Source organism: Cibotium barometz, chromosome 51 (assembly GCF_041138505.1).
Source record: "Cibotium barometz isolate CiBa-2024 chromosome 51, ASM4113850v1, whole genome shotgun sequence".
In the NCBI taxonomy this organism is placed as follows: Eukaryota; Viridiplantae; Streptophyta; class Polypodiopsida; order Cyatheales; family Cibotiaceae; genus Cibotium; species Cibotium barometz.
This window is the reverse complement of record NC_141096.1, coordinates 15,777,100-15,800,847: the sequence shown is the minus strand read 5'-3', so window position 1 is coordinate 15,800,847 and position 23,748 is coordinate 15,777,100. Positions and strand designations below refer to the sequence as shown.

The 23,748-nt window shown below is 41.6% G+C and overlaps 2 protein-coding genes across 3 annotated transcripts; one reads left to right on the top strand and one right to left on the bottom strand.

Annotated features, from left to right (window-relative positions):
- The first annotated feature begins 14,795 nt into the window (after positions 1 to 14,795).
- Positions 14,796 to 18,614, top strand: LOC147609362 (uncharacterized). 2 transcript variants are annotated; one of them, XM_086787710.1, is made up of 10 exons: positions 14,796 to 15,305; positions 16,021 to 16,509; positions 16,597 to 16,725; positions 16,810 to 16,896; positions 17,027 to 17,149; positions 17,249 to 17,311; positions 17,412 to 17,563; positions 17,658 to 18,038; positions 18,126 to 18,263; positions 18,350 to 18,443. In XM_086787710.1, exons 2-10 carry the CDS (start codon positions 16,021 to 16,023, stop codon positions 18,429 to 18,431), a joined length of 1,644 nt encoding a protein of 547 aa, XP_086643836.1. In that variant the 5' UTR covers positions 14,796 to 15,305; the 3' UTR covers positions 18,432 to 18,443. The 2 variants fall into 2 exon arrangements, with proteins under 2 accessions (XP_086643836.1, XP_086643837.1); XM_086787711.1 differs by lacking the exons at positions 14,796 to 15,305; positions 18,350 to 18,443 and adding an exon at positions 18,553 to 18,614 and having other exon boundaries at positions 15,817 to 16,509.
- Positions 18,615 to 20,769: 2,155 nt separating this feature from the next.
- On the bottom strand, positions 20,770 to 23,543 carry LOC147609361 (uncharacterized). The gene is made up of 4 exons (XM_086787819.1): positions 22,596 to 23,543; positions 22,450 to 22,517; positions 21,874 to 22,365; positions 20,770 to 21,620 (listed from the first exon to the last, which is right to left on the bottom strand). The coding sequence occupies exons 1-4, from the start codon at positions 23,533 to 23,535 to the stop codon at positions 21,186 to 21,188; spliced, it is 1,935 nt and encodes a 644-aa protein (XP_086643945.1). The 5' UTR covers positions 23,536 to 23,543; the 3' UTR covers positions 20,770 to 21,185.
- Positions 23,544 to 23,748: the final 205 nt, after the last annotated feature.

The following is a 23,748-nucleotide window of genomic DNA, read 5'->3' as shown; positions in this document are numbered from 1 at the left end:
CGAGGGTGTGACTGATCCTGATTGTGTGGTAATTGTTAAGATCAAGTGGGCCTTGTGGATGCTTTATTATTCTTCAGACATAAGCAGCCTTGTGGATGCCAATAATGGTGTGGTGGTCCAAGAGGGTGGGAAGCCTTAGCAAAGGGCTAGGTTAAAGATATTGGCAAGGGTATCACAGGCATGGTAGATGTGCTTAGCTAGGAGGTCTTCAAGGTCTCTGCCTTTTCCAGGCTTCATCTTTTTTATGGCTTTGGTTATGTTTTGTATGGTGAACAAGGTGGTTGATGTAGGGCAAGCAACATGAGATAGATTCAGTGGAGTGGTGTTGGGAATTTGGTATAGGCTTTGAGCATGCCTATCCCTTGGTGTTATACCCATGTCACACTGTGCTAATAAGCTGATCTTTGCCTCCAGTACCACCCCATAGAGCTTGGCGAGGTGTGACCGATCCTGATTGTGTGGTAATTGTTAAGATCAAGTGGGTTGATGTAGGGCAAGCAACATGAGATAGATTCAGTGGAGTGGTGTTGGGAATTTGTTATAGGCTTTGAGCATGCCTATCCCTTGGTGTTATACCCATGTCACACTGTGCTAATAAGCTGATCTTTGCCTCCAGTACCACCCCATAGAGCTTGGCGAGGTGTGACCGATCCTGATTGTGTGGTAATTGTTAAGATCAAGTGGGCCCCTAGCCTTGTGGATGCCAATAATGGTGTGGTGGTCCAAGAGGGTGGGAAGCCTTAGCAAAGGGCTAGGTTAAAGATATTGGCAAGGGTATCACATGCATGGTAGATGTGCTTAGCTAGGAGGTCTTCAAGGTCTATGCCTTTTCCAGGCTTCATCTTTTTTATGGCTTTGGTTATGTTTTGTATGGTGAACAAGGTGGTTGATGTAGGGCGAGCAACATGAGATAGATTCAATGGAGTGGTGTTGGGAATTTGGTATAGGCTTTGAGCATGCCTATGCCAAACCATTGGGTCTTTGATGGGAGTAGGAGATTGGCGCTCAAGAAGTTTCTTTCACACCTCCTTACTATCCTTGCTAAGAATCAAGCGTAAGAATCAAGCAATAGAAATAATCCTCTGGTTTGATGAGAAAGCCCTCTTCTTCCATTAAGTAAAGCATTGGAATCTCCTCTGCGCTTGATGAGGGGTGATTTGTGTTGGAGGATGCTCTTTTGTACTACATGTTCCTCATCATACCATCTATGGTGTGGCATGGACCACAAGGGGGAGTTGAGGAAGAATGATGACCGGTGGGAAAAGAGTTACTTGTAGCATCATGTAGAAGGTCAAAAAGCTTAGTAGTAATAACAGAGAGGGGATCTGAAAGGTAGAGGTATGAATCAAGGCTGAATTGGTAGACTCCATCAAGGACATGATGAAAGTGTACTTTGTTGTGAATAATGAACTAGGGGGCTAAGGGCTGGCGGCTAGGGGATGGAATGTCCAAAAAGTGTGCTTGTCCCAATCAACGTCTGGCTCAAACTTGTGAAACCATTAAAATCCTAAAGGAGGGGGGCACCCACAAAGTCTCACACACACTCTATGCCGCCCTGAATCACGAGCTTTGCACTCTCAGCTTTAAATTTTATGCTCATTGCATGCAGGTTCTAAACCGTTAACCTTCTTGTCTACCAAAATCAACAAAAATCAAGCTCACCGAGCGGCCTATTCATTTTCCACATGCTTTGTGCTGACACTATCAAATAATACAATGGCTTTCTAGCGACTTATGTAGCCAAAGGTCCTGATAAATTTGTTGCACTCATGCTCCTGGTCTTGGTTGCCCTTCTGCTAATCTTCAAGCTACTAGTAGCTAACAATTTCACGAACCAAAGAAATGGTATCTGAAGAACTAGGGATGAACCACTCGGGTCTATATGGGACCCACTAGATGTGCTGGTCCTTATGCGGTTGTTGTCTCGCTGTTGTTGTCCAGAGTTGTGCAAGCTCTACTACTGGGCAGACTCTATGCCTTGGCCGACTAGCTGGCCAAGGCCTCTAGGGCCTATGAGCTCTTTGGTGGCCAAGCCCAATGGGGTGGCTGACAACTTGCCCATCCCATCCATGGTTGGTGGTCATGGGAATTCTCAACAAGCCGACTCTTGTAAGAGCCAGCCACTATAAATCATAAATCCACACTAGGAAAAGCCATGGGTCTTGTTGGCCCCTTGGGGCTACCCCATGCCCAATGCAAGGGATTCCATCCCTTCTTTGGGGTATCCGTAAGGTCACGCCCCTTCCTACATGCAAATTACATGCCTCTAGGTAGGTGCCTAGAATCCCAAATACTCAGGACACCTAACATCATTCTAGGGGGAGACGCACATTGACTCTGACTTGGGATTCTACATTGGCATATTTCTTTACTTTTGCAGTCATTGATGTATTGTTCTTAGCTTGCGAGCCCGTGGATTGTTCCTGAATGAATTCCTGAAAGGGGGCGGAGCATGTTCCCCACTCAGTGTGTGTGTAATGTGTAAAGGTCCCTAAACCCTTCCCTCTTTCCCTCTCTCTATCATCTCTCTATATCCTTATCTCTTGGATACGTGGTTGAATCATGGCACACCCCACTAGGCTGACAATGATAGCCCTTAGAGTGAAGATGTAATCAAGTGGAGAGTATGTTCTCTAAAAACCAGCCTATCCCTTTGCTCTATACCCTTGTCCCACTACTAATAAGCTGATCTCTACCTCTAATACCATCCCATAGAGCTTGGCGAGGTGTGACCGATCTTGATTGTGTGGTAATTGTTAAGATGAAGTGGGTCCGTGGCATTGTGGATGGCAATAATGGTGTGGTGGTCCAAGAGGGTGGGAAGCCTTGGCAAAGGGCTAGGTTAAAGAGATTGGCAAGGGTATCATAGGCATGGTAGATGTGCTCACCTACTAGGAGGTCTTCAAGGTCCATGCCTTTGCTAGGATTCATCTTTTTAATGGCTTTGGTTACGTTTTGTATGGTGAACAAGGTGGTTGACGTAGGGCGAGCAACATGAGATAGAGTGGTGTTGGGAATTTGGTATAGGCTTTGAGCATGCCTATGCCAAACCATTGGGTCTTTGATGTGGGAGTAGGAGATTGGCGCTCAAGAAGTTTCTTTCAAGCCTCCTCACTATCCTTTTTAAGAAGTTTCTTTCAAGCCTCCTCACTATCCTTTCTAAGAAGCAAGTGATAGAAATCATCCTCTCGTTTAATGAGAAAAGCCCTCTTCTTCCCTCAAGCATTGGAACCTCCTCTGCGCTAACGGGGGGTGATTTGTGTTGGAGGATGCTCTTTTGTACTGCTTGGCATTCCTCATCATACCATCTATGGTGTGGCATGGATCCACAAGGGGGATTTGAGGAAAAACGGCTGGTGGGAAAAGAGTTGCTTGTAGCATCATGTAGAAGCTCAGAAAGTTGAGTAGGGATAATAGAAAGAGGAGCTGAAAGATAGAGGTACGAATCTAGACTGAATTGGTAGACTCCATCAAGGGCATGATCAAAGTGTACCTTGGTGAATGATGAACCAAGGGTACGGGTTGGTTGCTAGGGGATAGAATGTTAGAAAATAGTTTGGGAGCTCTAAGTGCGTGCATTGAAGTCCCCTAGCCAATAGGATATCTCCCTGTGTAGATAACTACAAGATGTCAACATACATGTCTAGATATGGGGATTGTCCATCACTAGGTGAAAATCTGGAAGTGCCAGCAGGTAGGAATTAACAAATGGCTATGAAGATGGGGTTGCCACCTGATTGGTAAATCTTGATCCACATGCAGCATACCAGCTCATCTTTGCAAGACATTGAAATGATGTTGCGGAGATAGATAGATAGAGAGAGAGAGATAGATAGATAGATAGATAGATAGGGAGAGAGATAGAGAGAGAGAGAGAGAGAGAGAGAAATATATATTAAGCGGCTGCTAAAGAGCCAATGGGCTTATGAGACCAAAGTGATACAATAATATTCATGGCATACCTCATTATGGAATGGAAAATAAAACATAAACATATCTATCTCACTGGGGTGATTATCACCCATGATCTCACCAACCATGGCAGTGGTGTAAGTGTGGGGCTATCCCCCAGGCGGGTTAGTGTACACCGCCTCACTAGATAAGCTCGATATCTCAACACTCCCCCTCGAGCTCAACTCCATCTCATGTACATCAAGTGAAGCCCTGAATCTACAGAGCTTCTCTGTACCCAATGCTTTGGTGAAGAGTGAAGCTTCTCTGTACCCAATGCTTTGGTGAAGAGTGAAGCCCTGAATCTGCGGAGCTTCTCTGTACCCAATGCTTTGGTGAAGTGCGGAGCTTCTCTGTACCCAATGCTTTGGTGAAGAGTGAAGCCCTGAATCTGCGAAGCTTCTCTGTACCCAATGTCAGCGACCTAATCCTGTGTGCTGACATAAACAAGGTCAATGTCTCTTGCCAAAACCTTCTCTCTGACAAAATGGTAGTGGACCTCTATATGCTTTGTGCGAGCATGAAAAATTGGGTTCCTGGCCAGTTGTATACTGCTAATGTTGTCACAGAAAATGACAACTTGTCTATCCACTGATAGACCCAAATCTGCAAGTAGCTTTCTCAACCAAGCTACCTCACACATGCTGTCACAGCAGCACCTCTGTACTCGGCCTTTGTACTCGATAGAGCAATCATAGGCTGCTTCTTGCTGCTCCAAGTCATAGCATCCCCAAAGAAAACATGAAGCCACTAGTAGATCTTCTATCTGAGATACTACTAGCCCAATCAGCATCCGTGTACCCATGTACACATATCTCTGTGTCCCAGTTTCATAAAATAGTCCACAATGCAAAGTAGACCTCACATACCTCAATATCCATCTCAATGCATCCAAATGCAGCTTTCGAGGAACCTGCATAAACTGACTCACCAACCCAACAACATAGCTCAAATCTGGCCTGGTGATCATCATGTAGATCAAGCTTCCTACTATGCGCCTATATATAGTAGGATCCTCTAAAATCTCTCTTCAACTTGCCATTTTGATCCAATGGCACTGAGATAGGCTTACAGCCTGTCATACCATACTTGGACAACATGTCTAAACCATACTGTCTCTGCAGTAATCCAATACCATGTGGTGACCTAATCACCTCAATGCCCAAGAAATATCTAAGCTCCCCTAGATCCTTCATCTCAAACTTCTGTCTAAGCAAGATCTTTACATCAAAGATCTCTGCATTATGGTCTCCCGTAATGATCAGGTCATCTACATAGATGACAACAAGCATAACCCCTCTATCACTGTATCTCACATACAATGAGAAATCTGCATTGGCTACATGAAAGCCATAGTGACAACATATTCAGCAATCTTGTCAATAGTTTGAGATGAAGGATCTGAGCTCCCCCAGATCCTTCATCTCAAACTTCTGTCTAAGCAAGATCTTTACATCAAAGATCTCTGCATCATGGTCCCCCGTAATGATCAGGTCATCTACATAGATGACAACAAGCACAACCCCTCTATCACTGTGTCTCACATACAACGAGAAATCTGCATTGGCTACATGAAAGCCAATAGTGACAAGATATTCAAAAATCTTGTTAGACCATGCTCTTGGTGCTTGTTTTAAGCCATACAAGGCTTTCTTCAACCTGCAAACATGCTCGGGGTGACTCACATCCTCATAACCAGGTGGCTGCAACATATACACCTCTTCCTGCAAATTCCCATGCAAGAATGCATTCTTTACATCCATCTGATGTAAAGACCATTGCTTTGATGGAGAAACTGCTATCACAACTCTCATTGTTATCACAACTCTCACTGTTGCCATCTTGGCAACTGGGCTGAAAGTTTCCTCATAATCAATGCCATATGTCTGCGCATATCCTTTGGCTACCAATCTAGTTTTGTACTTGCTTATGCTTCCGTCACTGTTATGTTTTAATTTGTACACCCACTTGCATCCAATGGCTTTCTTGCCTTCAAGCAATTGCACTAAATCCCAAGTCTCATCTCCATATAGTCCATCCATCTCCTCATCCATAGCTTTCTCCCAACACACATTTCCAACAGCCTCATCAATGCATGTGGGCTCTACAACCGGCACAACTTCTGCCATGTATGCATAGTGACATGTGCCACATAACCATCATAGGTAAACCTCTGCACAGGATTCTTCACTCTCCCAGATCTTCGCAGCTTTGCATTCATGGCTTCCATAGCCTTCTTTACACCAGGTGTTCTCATAGCTGGTATCCCAAGATCCTCATCAAGGCTCATCTCTGAGCCACTAGACTTTCCATCAACATGAGAATGCCCTGGAGAAATGTTAGGCATACTAAGGGGCTCAATCACTTTCTCTTTGCCTTTATGTGATGTACTAATCACATTTGCAGAACTGGTATTATGACGTAGCCTGCCACTCCATGATCTATCAACTGAACCACTAGATGAGGACTCTCCTGGTCCACTCAAAGATTGTGATTGCTGACTTGCATTTTGTGCAACCACATTTCCACTCACATCAGCCCCAACAGTTTCTTTTTCAGTAGCATACCAGCTGCTCATCTCATCAAAAACAACATCCCTACTTACCCTCAACTCATGTGTAGCAGGGTTATAACACCTGTATCCCTTTTGCTCAAGGAAATACCCAATAAACACACATTTTTTAGCTTTTGGATCCAGCTTAGTTCTCAGCTCATCTGGCACATACACATATGCAATGCATCCAAAGACTTTAAGATGAGACAAATCAGGTTTTCTGCCAATAAACCTCTCCTCTAGAGTTACATCATGTATGGCTGCAGTTGGAGTCGTGTTCATGATGTAAACTACTATAAAAACAGCCTCAGCCCAATAGCTATGCGGCATATTCTTCTCTCCCATCAATGCTAGCGCAATCTCAGCAATGTGCCTGTTTTTTCGCTCAGCAACTCCATTTTGCTGCCGAGTGTATCTGCATGTAAACTGTGTCCGAATGACATTCTTCTTCAAAAAATCAAAGAACTCATTGGAGAAGTACTCTCTCCCTCCATCTGACCTTAGGCACTTTACATATTTCCCTGTTTGCTTTTCAACCATAACTCTGAAATTCTGAAAATGAGTGAACACCTCACTCTTCTCCTTCATGAAGTATACCCACACTTTCCTTGTGTGGTCATCAATAAATATCACATAATACCTGCAGCCTCCCATAGACATGGTCTTCATGTAGGACCCCATACATCTGAATGCACAACATCTAGTGCATTTCTGCTCACATTTCTGTCATGTGGAAATACATGCTTTGTTTGCTTTCCAAATTGGCATGCTTCACATATTTTCTACATACCTTCAACTTTAAACTTTGGCAGCCCTGTCACAATTCCTTTAGTCTGCATAGACTAAAGGAATTTGTTTGCTTTCCAAATTGGCATGCTTTACATATTTTCTACATACCTTCAACTTTAAACTTTGGCAGCGCTGTCACAATTCCTTTAGTCTGCATAGACTTCATTCTCTGCACATTCACATGTCCAATTCTTTTATGCCAAATGTCTGAGTTTGCAACAATTTCTGAACCATTTGCAAACATCGCAGCGCTCTGTTTACATTCAATGTAAACATTCTGCCCACTTTGTTGCCTTTTACAACCAACCTGCACTTGTCTTTAAAGTCTTCAACATAACAACCATCAGGGTTAAACCGAACCTGCAGACCGTGCTCAATCATGTGGCCAACTGAAACCAGATTCTTTGTTATGTTTGGAACATGAAGAAGTACATCTGCAAGGTGCTTCACTTTGCCATCCTCCATAGACAATGGCACATCTCCAACATGGGCAATTGGATGAGCAGTGTCATCTCTTGTTTCCACAAACCTGGTCTTTCAAGGTTTTTCATCTCCTTGAACCACTCCCCATGACTTCTCATGTGGTTCGAAGCACCTGAATCAACATACCATACATCATCTTTATGTGCTGCTTCAACATTTTCAGACATGGCATTAACAACATGCTGCATAACAAACAACCTTTCATTATCCTCATTGTTTCTGCTCGAGGATGCATAGTTGTTTTGCTACAATTTTCCATTTTGCATGTCAGCGTGATTTTTATAACAATCTGCCTACACATGTCAAGGCTACAACAATAAAAGCATCCACGTGTATCATTATACTGCCTTTGCCAATTTCCACGACCTCTTTGGTGCCTCTGAATTGGCCTCTTCTACCTGCGTGTTGTTGTTGTTGTGAATTTTGGGACTGTTGTTGTTGCTGCTCTGCTGGCCATAATTCTGATTACCTATTCGGCCACCTCCTTGGCTGCATCCACGGGGCCTCCTCTTCCTGAACTTGTGTAGAAGGCCTACTGCTCTGAATTGTTTTTGTTTTGTGAAGACTGTTGATTTTCACCCAAGCTCTTCTCTTCTATAATCAACATAGACACCAAATCCGTGAAATTGGGAATGTTTTCTCGAGTCTGAATAGATGTCTTGAACACCTTGTATTGTGGCCCGAGACCACATAGACAGACTTCCACCTTATCATCATCATCTACTGAAACACCAATAGATGCAAGGGATTCCACAATACCCTTGATCTTTAATGCATAGTCATTCACAGACATACTCATTTTCTCCATAGTATGAAGTACATTCTTTAACTGTATCTTTTGTGCCTTGGTATTCGTTTCATAGAGTTTTACCAAGGTGTCCCACGCCTCCTTGGGGGTCTTGGCATCCTGTATGTGCCCAATCATGGTGTCCTGTATACTCATAGAGAGCCAATACATAACTTTTCTGGCTCCTTGGTTCCAATTCCTAGTAACTCTTTTCCATCAGGAAATTTGTTACCTGAACCTCCAAGCATGGAAGTTGTTCTTATCAAGCTTCTTAGCAACAATCTGATTTATGCCATCATTTGACATCTTGCTAGACACACAAATTTACCAGAAATAGTACTTTGGTCTGTCCTGCACAAACTGCTATATTTTCTGCACAGCGGTACTGTACTACAACAGTCAAATGTCACAACCAGTGACCTCAATGTGCATACATAAACCCAGTGGCAACTATTGACCTCCTTGCAGCACACACAATGTCCGCACAACCAATCTGTCTTCCTGCAGTTCTTAAAACAGAGTTCTGTAGAGAATCGATGACTTACCCACAGTGCTCAAAATCGCTTGTTGCTTTCTAAAAAACGGAGGTCCTAATGCTCCTGAAACACGTTTTCGGCCTGAAAAATGTTTTCCAATACGATAGTATAGTTGCCCTATTATAGCTTTACTCCCGCAAAGAAAGCTCCTCAATCAGAGATCATTTGCCGGTGCCTCCCGTAGAGCTCCCGACAAGGGTGTAGTCGCCAACACAAATAGGGAAGAGTAGATGAAGCTCTTACCCTCGTACCGCTTACTGTGCTTCTCTTGCTTGCAGCTCAGCCCCCTTAGCATGAACTGGCTCTGACACCATGAAAAGATGCAGGGGAGAAGAGAGCTTGAGCTCTTGCAAGCACACACACACTCACAAAACCCTAAGAGAACACACAAGGTGAGAGGCTGAAAATCTTCTTCTTCTTCACTCAACACTCAACACGCCATATATACAAAGATAAGAGTACACACTATATGAAAAGGTACTCAACCAAATACATACTAGGGTTCTCTATAGTGTGAACCCAACTAAATGAGCTTGCGCTATAACTATGTCAGTCTCTAGAATGGCTCTCACACAGCCTGTCATCCCACTGGCCGCATATCACCCATGATCTCACCAACCATGCCAGTGGTGTAAGTGGGGCCTATCCCCCAGGCGGGTCATCAGTGTCCACCGCCTCACTAGATGAGCTCGATATCTCAACATTGAAGTGCGGAGGCCCAGTCTCAGGTAATTGCTCTCAAGCCAGGTAGGTACGGAGTAGCTCAAGGTGGGTCCACAAAATCAATTGTATCGGTGTCCTCCACCTTGTGGGTCCAGAAGAAGCTGGTGATGGTTGGTTGGCGAGGGAGGTGGTGGGGTGGCTGGGGCCAAATATCTCTCAAGAAAGTGTCCCTGTGTCTACGGAGCTCAAGCAAGAAGAAGCCTAGTACAAATTGTTTTTTCATATAATTTTAAAATTCTCTGATAAACATGAATTTACAAGAATCAAACACTAATCAAGGGATTATCGACTTCTTGAAAGCTTACCTTTGATCATTAGAAAAACATCATGTTTGAAGGAGAGGTTAATAAATCTCTCTCTCTCTCTCTCTCTCTCTCTCTCTCTCTCTCTCTCTCTTACACACACATGGAAGTGTACGTATACAACGTTTTGAAAATTTGTATATCTTTTAGCTAAATTATATGTAACATTTTCCTTCCACACTCATAAGAGAGATATTTCTTGATGAAGCATAATAAATCCTTTAACTTATTTTACATAAGAGTTTTGGTATCAACAAAATTGACAAATATTGTCCCATGCCACTTTTTTTTCCAAGACTCACAAGTATTGAACTATGGGACTAGCCAACGTAGGAATCGCTAGGCCCAACAAAAACTTCAGCCTATGTCACACTTGGGTGCCTGGTACTCTCATTCAGACGCCCTTATGATCACACTTGGCCCTTAGGTGGTGTTAGAATAATAGCATAATTGCTACTTTAACATCACTGTAAGAAGTTTGAATGCTTGAAGGTCCAATATCCAAACCCTATGATTAATTGAGACGTGTGCTACTTTTGATAATTGTTTAAATATATTTTTTAAAACATGGAAGATCTCCACGTGTAAGTTTTTTTAAAGAGAAATCATGGGAAACGACACCTTTAAGTCTTTTATTGCTGGGGTGCACTTGTTAGTTTTTTATTACGTACAAGTGCGTTTTTACGAATCATGTTCTAGAATCTAAAGAGAAAAAAAATGAAAAGTAGAAGTAGACATGACAATTGCACGTTTGACTTTGTTATTTGTGCACTTTTACATACGTATGCAAACCGAAGTAGGTGCTAAGTTTAAGTAGAAGGCATCGTGAAAGCAAAGTAGAGAAAGCATCTAAATCTTGGTGCAGAACTAGTTCAAGCAGAAGGCATCATCAGAGCAGTGCAGAGAAAGCTTCTAGGTGCAGAAGTACTTCCTTCTTCTACATCGATTGGTTGAAGCAGAAGGCATCACTAGGGCAGAAGCACAGAAAGCTGCTAATCGCTTCTAGATCTTGGTACAGAACTGCTTCCTTCGCGTTCATCTACTGATTAAGCTCTCCTCAGACATGGATCTCAAACCTTTTTTCCTAAGACCTGGTTCTCTATTTATGGTTTAGTTTCTGCTTGACAAGTGCTAAGAGCTTCTTGTTCTGCAAGACCTTCCTCTCTTGGCTTGTTTGTCTTGCTTTCTCCCAGCCTTAGACTGTAATGGCAAAGGTTATGTTGTTCGACACATCTCCTTTACAATCAATTAAGCTTCAAGTGTAAGAATTTTAATCTGATGTTACCAATACAACACGCTATGATCTCAGAACAACAAAAAGGTTGCCATTGTCTACAAGAAGTGTTAAAGCAATTTCTAGTGACAAACTTCTACTTGCAACCAAGAACACAACTCCAAACAACTTGATCTAGCCTCTTCATCAAAATGACGAAGAGCCATTGTAACCTCCTTTCAACTTGCAAAAGATACTCCTCTTCAACGCCAGGATTTTGAAGCAAGACTTGACAACATCGCAACACGTGAGCCAAGGGTGTCAACCCTAGAATCAAAGAAGGCGGCGATGATCGTGAAGATTTCAACCCTACAATCAAAGAAGGAGGCAATGATTGAGAAAATTTCAGTCCTAAAGGGGAGATTTCAGCCTTGGAATCCGAGAAAAAGTTCTGGCGGTGAAGATTTCAGCCTTGGAATCAGATAAGGACGTCATGACCAGGAAGATTTCAACAAAGATGCAAAGCAACAATATAGAGATTAAGCTTTATGATCTGGGCATGTCCTTCTCTAATTCTGGGGTTGAAATCTTCACCGCCTTAACCTTGTTCTCTAATTCCACGGTTGAAAACTACCGTTACAATGCCAAAATCTTCACAGTCATGACTTACTTCTTTGATTATAGGGATGAAATCTTTATGATTGTCGCCAACCTCTCTGATTCTAGGGCTAATGACACGATGTATTATTCGATTTCAACAAAGATGCGAAGTGACAATATGGATCTGGTGGCAGAAGAGAAGTGCAACTTCAACCAGGAGCTCACACCTTCGTAGATGTAGATTGCCATAGAGGTTTTAAAGTATATAAAAACACATATCGATAGCATGGTAGAAGAATGGCCAAGTTGTATATGGAAAATTGCAAAGTGGTTTAGCGATTATTTGTTGAGGAATCATAGCAAAGTAGTGGTCCACCAGTGAGGGGGAAGGCATGCATGAAACTGTTGGTTTCACTTGTGTCAAAAAGGAGCTTTTGTTCATTCTCTATATAAGGGAAAAAAGCATTCATTAGATAATTCTCTATGTATAAATGAACGTATATAGGAAAAGTGCGTACTTGGGAAAACGAAACACGTTCTTACATAGGCTAACTAGGCAATACGTGCATGGATTTTGTTCATTCTCTATATAAGGGGAAAAAAGCATTCACTAGATAATTCCCTATGTATAAATGAACGTATATAGGAAAAGTGCATACTGGGGAAAACGAAACACTTTCTTACATAGGCTAACTAGGCAATAGATTTCTCTGTCTACAAAATTTCTGCCTACATAGGGAAAAAATTCCTATACAGAGGAAAAAAATCCTATGCAAGAAAATTTTCCTATATAGAGAAATCCATGCACATTTTCCCTAGGTTGCACTTTTCTTAGATATGTTTCTAAGGAATTATCTAGTGAATGCTATTTTTTTCTATATAGAGAATGAACAAAGCGGCCAAACATGGTGATAGTTTCTTATTCTCAACCTTTTATAGCTCTAAATCGAGGTACTCACAAACCTTGCCAACTTTACTAAAAGACAACGCACTTGTAATAGGAAAATTCCATACGGTTGTGCATTGGATTTACACATTAACATGTTAAAAGATGGCAATGCCTTTGGCTTCAAGGGACTCTTAAACCTAGAGACTTTAACGATATGTACATGCTTTTAATGACAAAAAGCACCTTATATCCGATCTTCTATCTTTCCTAGCTATAAGAACATCAAGCTTCTTGAATTATAGCAACTTGCCGCTTGAAAAAAAAATGAATAAAAAAAGATGTGATGCATGCCATATTACGAAGCTGTTTTCTTACTCTTCACAATCGTATCTAAATGGGTTTTTCCCTATGTAGAGGACACCTACCAAATAAACATAGATTGCACCAAAAAAAAGTTTCAGGACAATGTGAAGAACTGAAAAAAGTCAAGAGTCCACCTACCAAGCCCAATCAAGTTAATGATGTGCATACCTTGCTTCCAAGCTCCTAGGAGATGCCCAATGTCAGGGCAGTCTTACTGGATACACCAAAGCAGCAGTAATTACAACAGAGGCCAATCAGGTAAATCCTTGCAGAAAAAGAACTGCGGCACATTTGCAGCCTTCACAGTCCTCTGAGAGTCAAGGGTGGTCTTGGATGGGGTAGATGGACAGGCTACAATGGAGTCCTATCAATGGGGAGGAGCCAAAAACTGCCAACATCTATCTAGAAGAGAACAAAACTAAAACAAGGCGAAGACGGGGGGCAGGTGATATGGAAGGTTAACAGAAGGGGAGAATTGGAGTGGAAGAAAGGTTCACGGGACCAACCAAGAAGGGTGGAGGTCCACAAACATGAGAAAGATAGCGAAGGAGGAGCAGGGAGAAGATGGCTGGCCGGCGAAAGGCAGGTTGTATTAGTGCGGAGGAAGAGGAGACTATGTCATAATCCCAAGATCTCTTTGAGAAGGAAACCTGCAATACAAGCCATGAAATGCAAGACAAAGCAACAGACCCTAACCCTAGAAGGCAAAGCGGAAAAAACATATCTGGGTGCAGGCATACTCGCCACCCAACCATGACAGCCATGAGCAAGGCTTACAATCTTTGTTGTCCCCACTGAGCCACGAGCTAGAGCGTCATGCCCTCGTGAGTGCCCTATCATCATCCTCATCTAGTGTCCTCTACAACCTGGGGTTGCCCCCCCCAAGGACGACGGCCTCGTGTGCGATGGTGCTCCCGCTCCATGCGCTCCACACTCCTATGCTCCATCTGTCGGTGTGTGCTCAACTGGTACCCCTCTCCCCAAAAAATAGGGAAGGAACTCCCAAAAAGCGTATGCTATCAATAGCGGACCAAAAACACACGTCCGGCCACAACATATTACACTCTAGCTCACCAATCTGCTTGCCCCTAGCGTGCACCACACACTATCAATAGTGGACCAAAAAACACATATCCGCCCACAACATATTACACTCTAGCTCGCCAATCTGCCTACCCCTAGCATGCACATGACATACTCCCCTTCCTCAAAAGAGCTCACTCTTGAGCTCAAGAAAAAGAACTCAAGGAGAAGTTGTCACACTCACAACACTAGAGAAACACAATCCGACTAAGAGGACGACCTGCTCAAGTAATATGACATGAGCGTCAATTCCAAGTCACAACAGCCAAATCTAGAGCAAATGGATCATCTAAGTAACTCAAAGCTGACAATGCTACCAGTACCAAAGGTAAGCAACCACTATCCTAAAGAGTTATCCCGAAACCAGAAGTATCTTCCATTTGACTACCATGCTTTCAATTTGATGTCCTCTATAAATCTGCACACTTACACATGCATAAAAGCATACACACTTGCGTACATCTATATGTATGCACATATACGTAAGGGTCACCTAATAATGTATGCCATAGCGTACCTCGTCGCTATATCACACGGTGCTTTTAATAAGCGCCTCAGGTGGGATCGATGGCTGAGACGAGCGCGCGATTCTCGGCCATCCGATCCCATGCGATCTAAAACTAAACTAGGACGCGCAATCGACGGCTGAGACGATCGCGCGATTCCTGGCCGTCGATCACTTGCATGCAAGAACTAAACTAGGACGAGCGCAGCGCGAACTGGGAGAAAATGGATCGTGCGTCTGAGATGATCCCGCGATTCCTGGCCGTCGGATGACACCGCTAATACCTAGGGACCTGTCGCTATCCTGCAGCCGCCCCAGTTCACAAGGAACTGCGCGCTCGTCCTAGTTTAGTTCTGCAAGGAACTGCGCGCTCGTCCGCCGTACCTGCCAGGAAGCTGTAGCGTTCGCCGTACCTGCAAAAGAGGCTGTAGCGTCCGCCAAGGCATAAGTCCAAGTTACGGCGGTGATACATCGAGCGACGAGGCACGTCCTCCCTCCCTCAGCCGTCAATCAGACTATATCACACGGTGCCTTCTTCTTGCATTCCTCCTTGACGTTTTTTTTTAATTTCTTTGGAACGTTCAAGTAGCTTGACGTTTTTTTTCAAAATAGATTACACACTAGTTTAGTACACAGTCGTACTTTATCCCTAGTTTACTATACAAACAGAACCATTTTGAAAACCAGCCTTCTTTTAATGATGGTGCTTATTGCATGCATGCTTATAGTCTGAAAATCAGCCTTATTTTAACGATGGTGCTTATTTATCCCTGGTTTACTATACAAACAGACCCAGTTTGAGAACCAGCCTTCTTTTAATGATGGTGCTTATTGCATGCATGCTTATAGTTTGAAAATCAGCCTTATTTTAACGATGGTGCTTATTTATCCCTGGTTTACTATACAAACAGACCCAGTTTGAGAACCAGCCTTCTTTTAACGATGGTGCTTATTGCATGCATGCTTATAGTTAGAAAATCAGCCTTATTTTAACGTTGGTGCTTATTGCATGCATGCTTATAGCCATGCTTGGGTTCACTTATTGCCATGATTAATGTCTTCTTGTCATGCATGTGTTTAGTAATATGCAACCATGCATACATGACACACTTAAAGCTTCAACCTAGTTTAACCCTTGTGCACATATTCTTGTAGTCTTTCTTTTTGCTAAAAGTATGTGGTACCAATTTGTGTATGTCACCTCTTTATATTGATGGTGAGTTCGGTACTCATTGCTATTAGATGCCACTTGCAAACCCTCTTTATGAGGAGATAATTCTTCCTTCTGGGAAACTTGCTCGGCAATGTCGAGTCTCAGATACGTGTCCTAGATGGAACACGAACTATATCAAGAGAATTCATATGATTCGCCACTTGAAAGTCGACCATGGCTTAGAGGTGGATATCCCACTTCAAAAGACAGGACGCCCCTTGGGTGGTGGAATGCAAGGAGCTTCAAAGAGTGCTGCAAAGCAAGCACAGACAAGGTTTCTAGATGCAAAACGTAAATTTGAAATCAACATGAAAAACAATGAAAAGAAACAAAGACTTTTGGCTGAAGATGCTTGGGAAAAGAAAGCTCCTACCAACTTGTCTAAGAGAGCCTACAACATGCGAAAGGAAGCATTCATCGAGGGATTTGTTGCCAAGGGCATGGAACAATACATGGAGAACAAGGAGAAACGCATGCAAGGGATTGAACGGCGCATTAAAGAGGGATATTCCAGACATGTGAGATTTTCTCTTGTCCTATTAACCTTAATTGTGAAATATATTTATACCATGAATATTATTAAGCTCTCATTTTGCATCTTGTAGCGACGCCAAAAAGAAAGTGATGATTCTGACAATGATGATGGTGAAGTGGGTTCTCAACGGATGGAAAACCTCGATGAGGACATATTGACAAGCGGCAAGGATGAAAATCAGAAAGAGTCTCCTCCTTTGGTATGCAAGATATGATTTTTTGATTTTTTTTAACTTGTTCATTGTTTGTTATCTTTACTCTCATAACATGCCACTCTCTTGAAGGGCTCTCTTGATGAGGCGAACCATGAGCATGTGGCTCCATCTCAAGTGAAGAAGAGACAAAAGTGTGTTGTTTTTTCTCCTTTGAAGGTAAGAGATGGATGTACTAGTTGGTCTGAGGGCTTCTGATGTACTAGTTAAGTAGAGGGCTTCTTTAAAAACATGGTACTAACCTTAAATTGCGTGGACCATGAAACTTTGTAATCTTCCAATTCATAAGACTCGATCAAAGAAAAATGTTCAAATCCATGATAGTGAAGGCTCCTCACATGGCAACAAAATAATCGATGACGAAGTGTCGATGAGAAATGTGGAATTCGAGGGAAAAGCCTCCCTTACAACGGTATGAAAATACATCTCTTCAACCTTTGTACTACTTTGAGGTTGTTTTCCTTACACTAAAATACATAAATATGCTTTATTTCTTGTTTCCTCACTTTAGGAGAAAATTGTCAACAAGGAGGCTCATGTAGGACTCTCTAAAAAAAGTAAGAAACGGAAGAAGGTAAGGGGTGGAAGATGTCTCTTCGTACACAATTTAAGAGTAGGATTTATTTCACATACCATGGCTCCTTATGTCAACTCTTGTTTGTTTGAACTTGAAGGGGATGGCTTGCAATGTGAATGCAACTTATTTTGATATTAGCTCTCCGAGTGAGAGTAAGCCATCAAATGTAATAATAACAATATCCACTAGTGACATTAAGACGCACAATGTCTTGGGCAAGGTAAAAGATCTAAGTGCGGTCTATGAAAGGTATACTTTTTATAACTCTATGGCTTGAAAATTGAATTATCTTATCATATGCATGGTTTAAAGTTACGCAAGGATTGATTTTTTGGTTGTGTAGACTTCAACACGGAGTGACTATTCACTTACACTCTACACGTTGGGGATTCATTGCCGAGGTGGATGTGCAATTAGCCAAGTCAATCATGAATGTGGAAGCATCTACTCGTGTGCTTAACCTATTTGCCATGTCGGTAAATTTTTCAATTCTGAAATATAGCTTTTGGATTTGCAGCTCAAAGATGTGTAAAGCATGTTCATTTTGTAGGTGGATGGAAAAAACCCTACCTGTAGATGCTCTGGAGAAGGTTACATTCGTGGATAGTTTGTGGTATGACTATGTGGCTTCACGGCGTCCAACGAGGAATACTTCCTTGCAGAATTTCTTTGGACATATTGATCTGAGCAAGCATGTGTTCTTGTTTCTACCTCTAGTACATAGGTAAGGTCAATACTTTACTCATATTGATGCATGTGTTCTTGGTTTTGTCATGAGTAGACAAAGCACTTACAACTTCATGTTTCTTAGGCACCACTGGACTCTTTTTGTGGTCTATAATTCCCACAGCATGAAGGTGAGAGGCTTGTCATCGAGAAAAAATATTCTCCTTCACCTAGACTCACTGCATGTAGGGAATTCGGGCGAGTATGTTTCCATTGTGCAACGGTAAGACAAGAGCTTTACTTTGAAGTTCATGAATCCATAATGCTTGGGTGAATGCTAGCTAACATTTTACATGTATATATTTGTAGAGTTCTTGAGTCAATTTCTTCAAGTTGCACACATGGACCATTACAAGATTCTCTTGCATGCCCATCCACGGGTTTGAGTTGAAGTGTATAGAGGTATGTGAAAATTAATTTTGGCTTTGAATATTGAGACATGATATATATAGCATGATATATGGCATTTTTTGGATTCGATCAAATGAGACATACGTATGTAAACATTGTAGGTGCCAAAACAACCAAACGCAATTGATTGCGGATTTTATGTAATGGCATTTATCAAGAAACTTATCGATGGGAGCCTTATACATACATCTCCAAAGCATTGGGTATCCACATGCTTATTAAAAAGCTTCCTTATGAAATCTCTTGCTATGTATAAGCTAAATGTGAATTTGGTGTTATAAACTCTAACATTGCTTTTTTCCTTGTGTAGCTATCAAAGAAGTGGTTCGACCATGGATACGTCATGAAGTTGAAGAATGAGCTCAATTCTTGGCTTAGCCATGTAGTGGATGAGCATCTGCCCTTACCATCGTGACCTTAGTTCGCTATGTTAGTTTTTTGTCAATGGATGGCTTATGCCATTCCATGATATATGACATTTTATGTTAAGTTGGGATTTTATAGTTCGCACAAAATTGAATTTGTAAGGCTACACTTCCATGGATGCTAAATGTTTTGATTCAAAATGGTAGTGGGTTCTCTTTTTGGGTTCTTTTGATTCCAACGTGGAATAGAATCTCCATCCGGTCCTTATGAAATCTCTTGCTATGTATGAGCTAAATGTGAATGCTACATGTGTCAATGTAGTACTTATTTTTGGTTTTAGGGTTGATTTTTACTTTATGCAAAACATTTGTACTTGCCACCATTTCACAAAATTTGTACTTCAGCTTGTCCTAGTTTATTGCACAGTCCTAGTTTACTGCACAGTCCTAGTTTACTGCACAGTCCTAGTTTTTGCATAGTCTTAGTTTACTACACAGTCCTAATTTACAACAAAGTCTTTACAAACACTATATAAACAATGAGAGAGATCATCCAAATGCTTACCAAGGAGAGATCATAAACACTCAACAATGAGAGAGATCATACATAAATCCAATGCCGCACAAATACAAAAAAAATAAACAGTACTTGCCACCAATTCACAACATTTGTACTTCGGCTTCTCTGTGTTTGCATAGACCTAGTTTACTGCACAGTCTTAGTTTACTGCACAGTCCTAGTTTATTGCACAGTCCTATTTTTTGCATTGTCCTAGTTTAATACACAGTCCTAATTTACAACAAAGTCCTTACAATCACCATATAAACAATGAGAGAGATCATCCAAATGCTTACCAAGGAGAGATCATAAACACTCAACAATGTGAGAGATCATACATAAATCCAATGCCGCACAAATACAAAAAAAATTACACAGTACTTGCCACCATTTCACAACATTTGTACTTCGGCTTGTCTTAGTGTTTGCATAGACCTAGTTTACTGCATAGTCCTAGTTTACTGCATAGTCCTAGTTTATTGCACAGTCCTAGTTTTTGCAGTCCTAGTTTACTACACAGTCCTAATTTACTACAAAGTCCTTACAATCACCATATAAACAATGAGAGAGATCATCCAAATGCTTACCAAAGAGAGATCATAAACACTCAACAATGAGAGAGATCATACGTAAATCCAATGCCACACAAATACAAAATAACACAATAATTGCCACCATCCTCATATATCAAGTGTACAACAACACAAGTCTAACGCGCGATGCGTATATCTTTTCGAGGACTTGTCCACTTGGAAGAGTCAAAGAAAAGTGTCTCTCCTCATCCTTACAATCACCATACAAACAAGACATGATCTTATATTGCAAGCTTTGTAATCCATCGCATAATAGCACATACTTGTTTATGAGGACGCCTTCAACACCGACGGGAGCATGTCTTTCAGTTAAAGGCAATAAACCATGGCAAGTGTGACAAGAGAGGGTAGAAAGGGGGTCTACCAACAATGTTTTTGTGCAGCAATGTGGGCACCAAATACGTGGTCTTTTATCAAATTGAATACGATGTCTACCACGTTGATGTTTTCTTCTCAATACACCGGATACATGAGCTCGTTTGTTGGGGTGACACAATGCAGCTTCCTGAATTGAAGTTGGAATGGTATTGAAAGGCTCTCTTGGCCTTCCATGTCCAAGCCTAGTTGTCGTCACATGTGCTTGAATTTGACGAACATTCCCTCTTGTAGGCATGTCAATCTCCTTTGGCTTGATAAGATTTGAAAGGTACTCCTTTGAGGTTTGTAGCTGTGTCAAGCATAATTCTTTTTCTGTAGAGTCCTTTGTGTCCAATTCTTCCTCTATTTGACTTAGAATTCTTCTAAATTCCTCAATGCAGAGATGAATGTCTTCACTTGTGTTGGCCTCTATCATGTCCATCTGATTACAAGGGCTTGCAGAAGTCTCACAAATCTCATGATCCATAGAAACCATTCCCAAGGTGCGTGCATTGTCAATAATGGGAAGAAACTTGTATAACTCAGGAAAGTGATGCCTCATTATCAATCTTATGCCATATAAGTGCTTGCAGTCACTTGTCCAATCGGGGCAATCACAATAATTGGATTGCATACTCACATGATACCACTGGCTTGAAGAAGAGGTGCTTTGAATCTTGAACGACAAGGCCATTTCATTGATGACTTTCAACGATGAGGGGTCACTTTCAAACCGTTGTAGTATTCTCTCCCCAGCAGACAACCTTGAAGTGTGCATCTTTGACGATCCACGAATACTAAAGCGCCCAGAATCGGCTAGATCAAGAAATACAAATGTCAAGAAGAGGATTTTCGATACTTTAAATGAATACAGCAAAAATGTGAAAAGAACTATTGATATTACCTATTTCTTGCTTTTGCTTGAAGAACTCAAGCATAGTTCCACCCATGCGCCTTCCAGTCTTTGAATCGCCCACAAGAGCATGTATAAGTTCAAGCATGGACCGGTTGATTTGTGCTTCCAAGAGAGTGTATTTTATGTATTGCCATAGGCGCTCCACCAAGTTAGTAGTATCAACATTCCCATAAGAGAACAATCGGCCAAATTTTGGCCATCGCCTTCGCCAAACACAAGTCGACCCACACCAACCATTTGTCACATATCGAATGATATTGTCATGGGCATTGTAACATTGTAAGAAATGTTGATACTTCTGTTCGAATTCCATTTCTGTGACCGAGTGCATGAGATTTGACATTGATGTGTAAATCTCATCTTGCAGTTCTTTGGAAACCTGCATTTTTCACTTTTTTTTTTGAGGTTAAATTATAACCCAAAACTCATGTTAAATCAAACATCCTAAGCTACTCTCAATTACGAAGTACTGTGTTACTGCATAGTCCTAGTTTACTGCACAGTCCTAGTTTTTGCACAGTCCTAGTTTACTATCCAGTCCTAGTTAATGCACAGTCAGTCCTAGTTTACTATTCAGTCCTAATTAACTGTATACCCACATTCCATAGCCTTGAAATATTGCAAGCTCTTACTTGTGGTAACAAATTCTCAACCCAAGCTTTCTTAGCATGGAACCAACATAGGATGACATGGCATGCAACTTGTTGGCGAGTTTCTTGGTCTTGTTGAACCCAACAATGCGGATCTTCGTCAACCACCTTAAGCAATGGCTGTAGTTCTTGTGGACACTTGTCAATGACTAGAGCTGTAGGACGAATATCTCCCATTCTTGAAAAAACCATTTTCATAGTGATCTCCAAGGCAATGCTCTCACCATGAGAGCCTGGGTCATTAGTGCACATCATACACCACACTGGAATGCCAACTCCAAGTTGGTTTGGTAGCACAGCTGCATATAATGGTAGGCCAAACTTATTTGTCTTGAAAGTACTATCAATAGCCCATGAGTTATGCAAGGAGAATCGAAGTGCCATTTGTAACATCCACGTATCTTGAATAATAAGAATGAATGGTTTGTCTTTGTCTTCCTTCGCTTGAGGATTGTAGGGCTGACAATATAGCACCTATATCCACGAAACTTGTAATTAAGAATGTATGGTAAGAAATAAAGAAACTCCAATGATGTCAAGAAAAACCACCAAACTCACCTTGTTTTGTGTCTTTAGTTTCAAGCATTCCATGTACATCAATGCCCAATCATCTTCTGTAGCTTTGTCTGCAATAACATGAATGTCAAGAATATCTATTCACATAGAAAAGAAACCACGAATGTCAATGAGTATTAGAATTCTACCTTGATTGCGTACTTGGTATGACAACATGGAGACCTCTTTTGGAATCATGAAAAACCTAAAGATCGTGCGATCTAGGTCTGAAGATTTCTCCATATGCAATCTCTCTTTTGAGAGTGACATCCTTGCTACATGGCGAGAGCTACCAATGTCAAACAAATCCTCTATACAACGCTCAATGACAATAGGATGGACTGGCAAATGATATAGATCATTTCGAGTGCCAGGAACATGTCCCTTATGAGAAGCATATAATGAAATAACTGCTTTGTCTTTTGTATTCAAATACTCCACTTGTACCTTAAACGGACAGTGACACTTCTTTGAGGTCCTCAATCTCCTTAGTGTCCCCTTTTGAGTAGGTTCTCCACCTCTATGGCACAAGTAATCAACAACCCTCTTTGATGGCCCTTGGTTTTTTGTTGAGCGAACTTTCACAAGCCTCACTTTGTGCTCTATCATTATCTCTATCAAATGCCTCTCCACATTAGAGCTATCAATATTCAAAATGGTAGTGGGTTCTCTTTTTGGGTTCTTTTGAAGCCAACGTGGAATAGAATCTCCATCCGGTCCTTTTACCATGTTTCTGCAAGCACAAGAATTAATGAAGTCCTTTACATAAGAAATAGGGATTCCATGTTGACGAATGTCAACACACCATGTTTCTTTAATGGTTTCAAGGGTTTCCTTTATCCCTCTATGATCTCCACACTCCAATATATTATGACATGTCATGACAATATTCTCCCATTCCTCTATGCATGATATCCTTAAATTTGGAAATGACTTTAAGCGAAGCACAAGGGAGCCATCTTGATTCTGATCCAAGCAAAGATTTTCCTTCATTCGCCTCCATTTCTTCAGATCAAGGATTCCTCTAGAATCGAAAGTCTTAAGACTCTCAATGGTCATCGACAAATTCCCTTGAATAACCATGACCATCACATCATAACTTCTCCTATCAAAGGAGAAATATATAGGCGATAAATAAAGCAGTGGATTAAGTGACTCTTTGGCACTTTCTTCAATTTCTTTGCTTTCAACCCTTTGTGCAAAGAAACCATCCTCTTCTTGACTCCAACTAGATTCTTGGCTACTTGTATCAGGCACCAAGTATTCTTCGATCGTAGTTTGCTCACTTGGGCCATCTTCAAT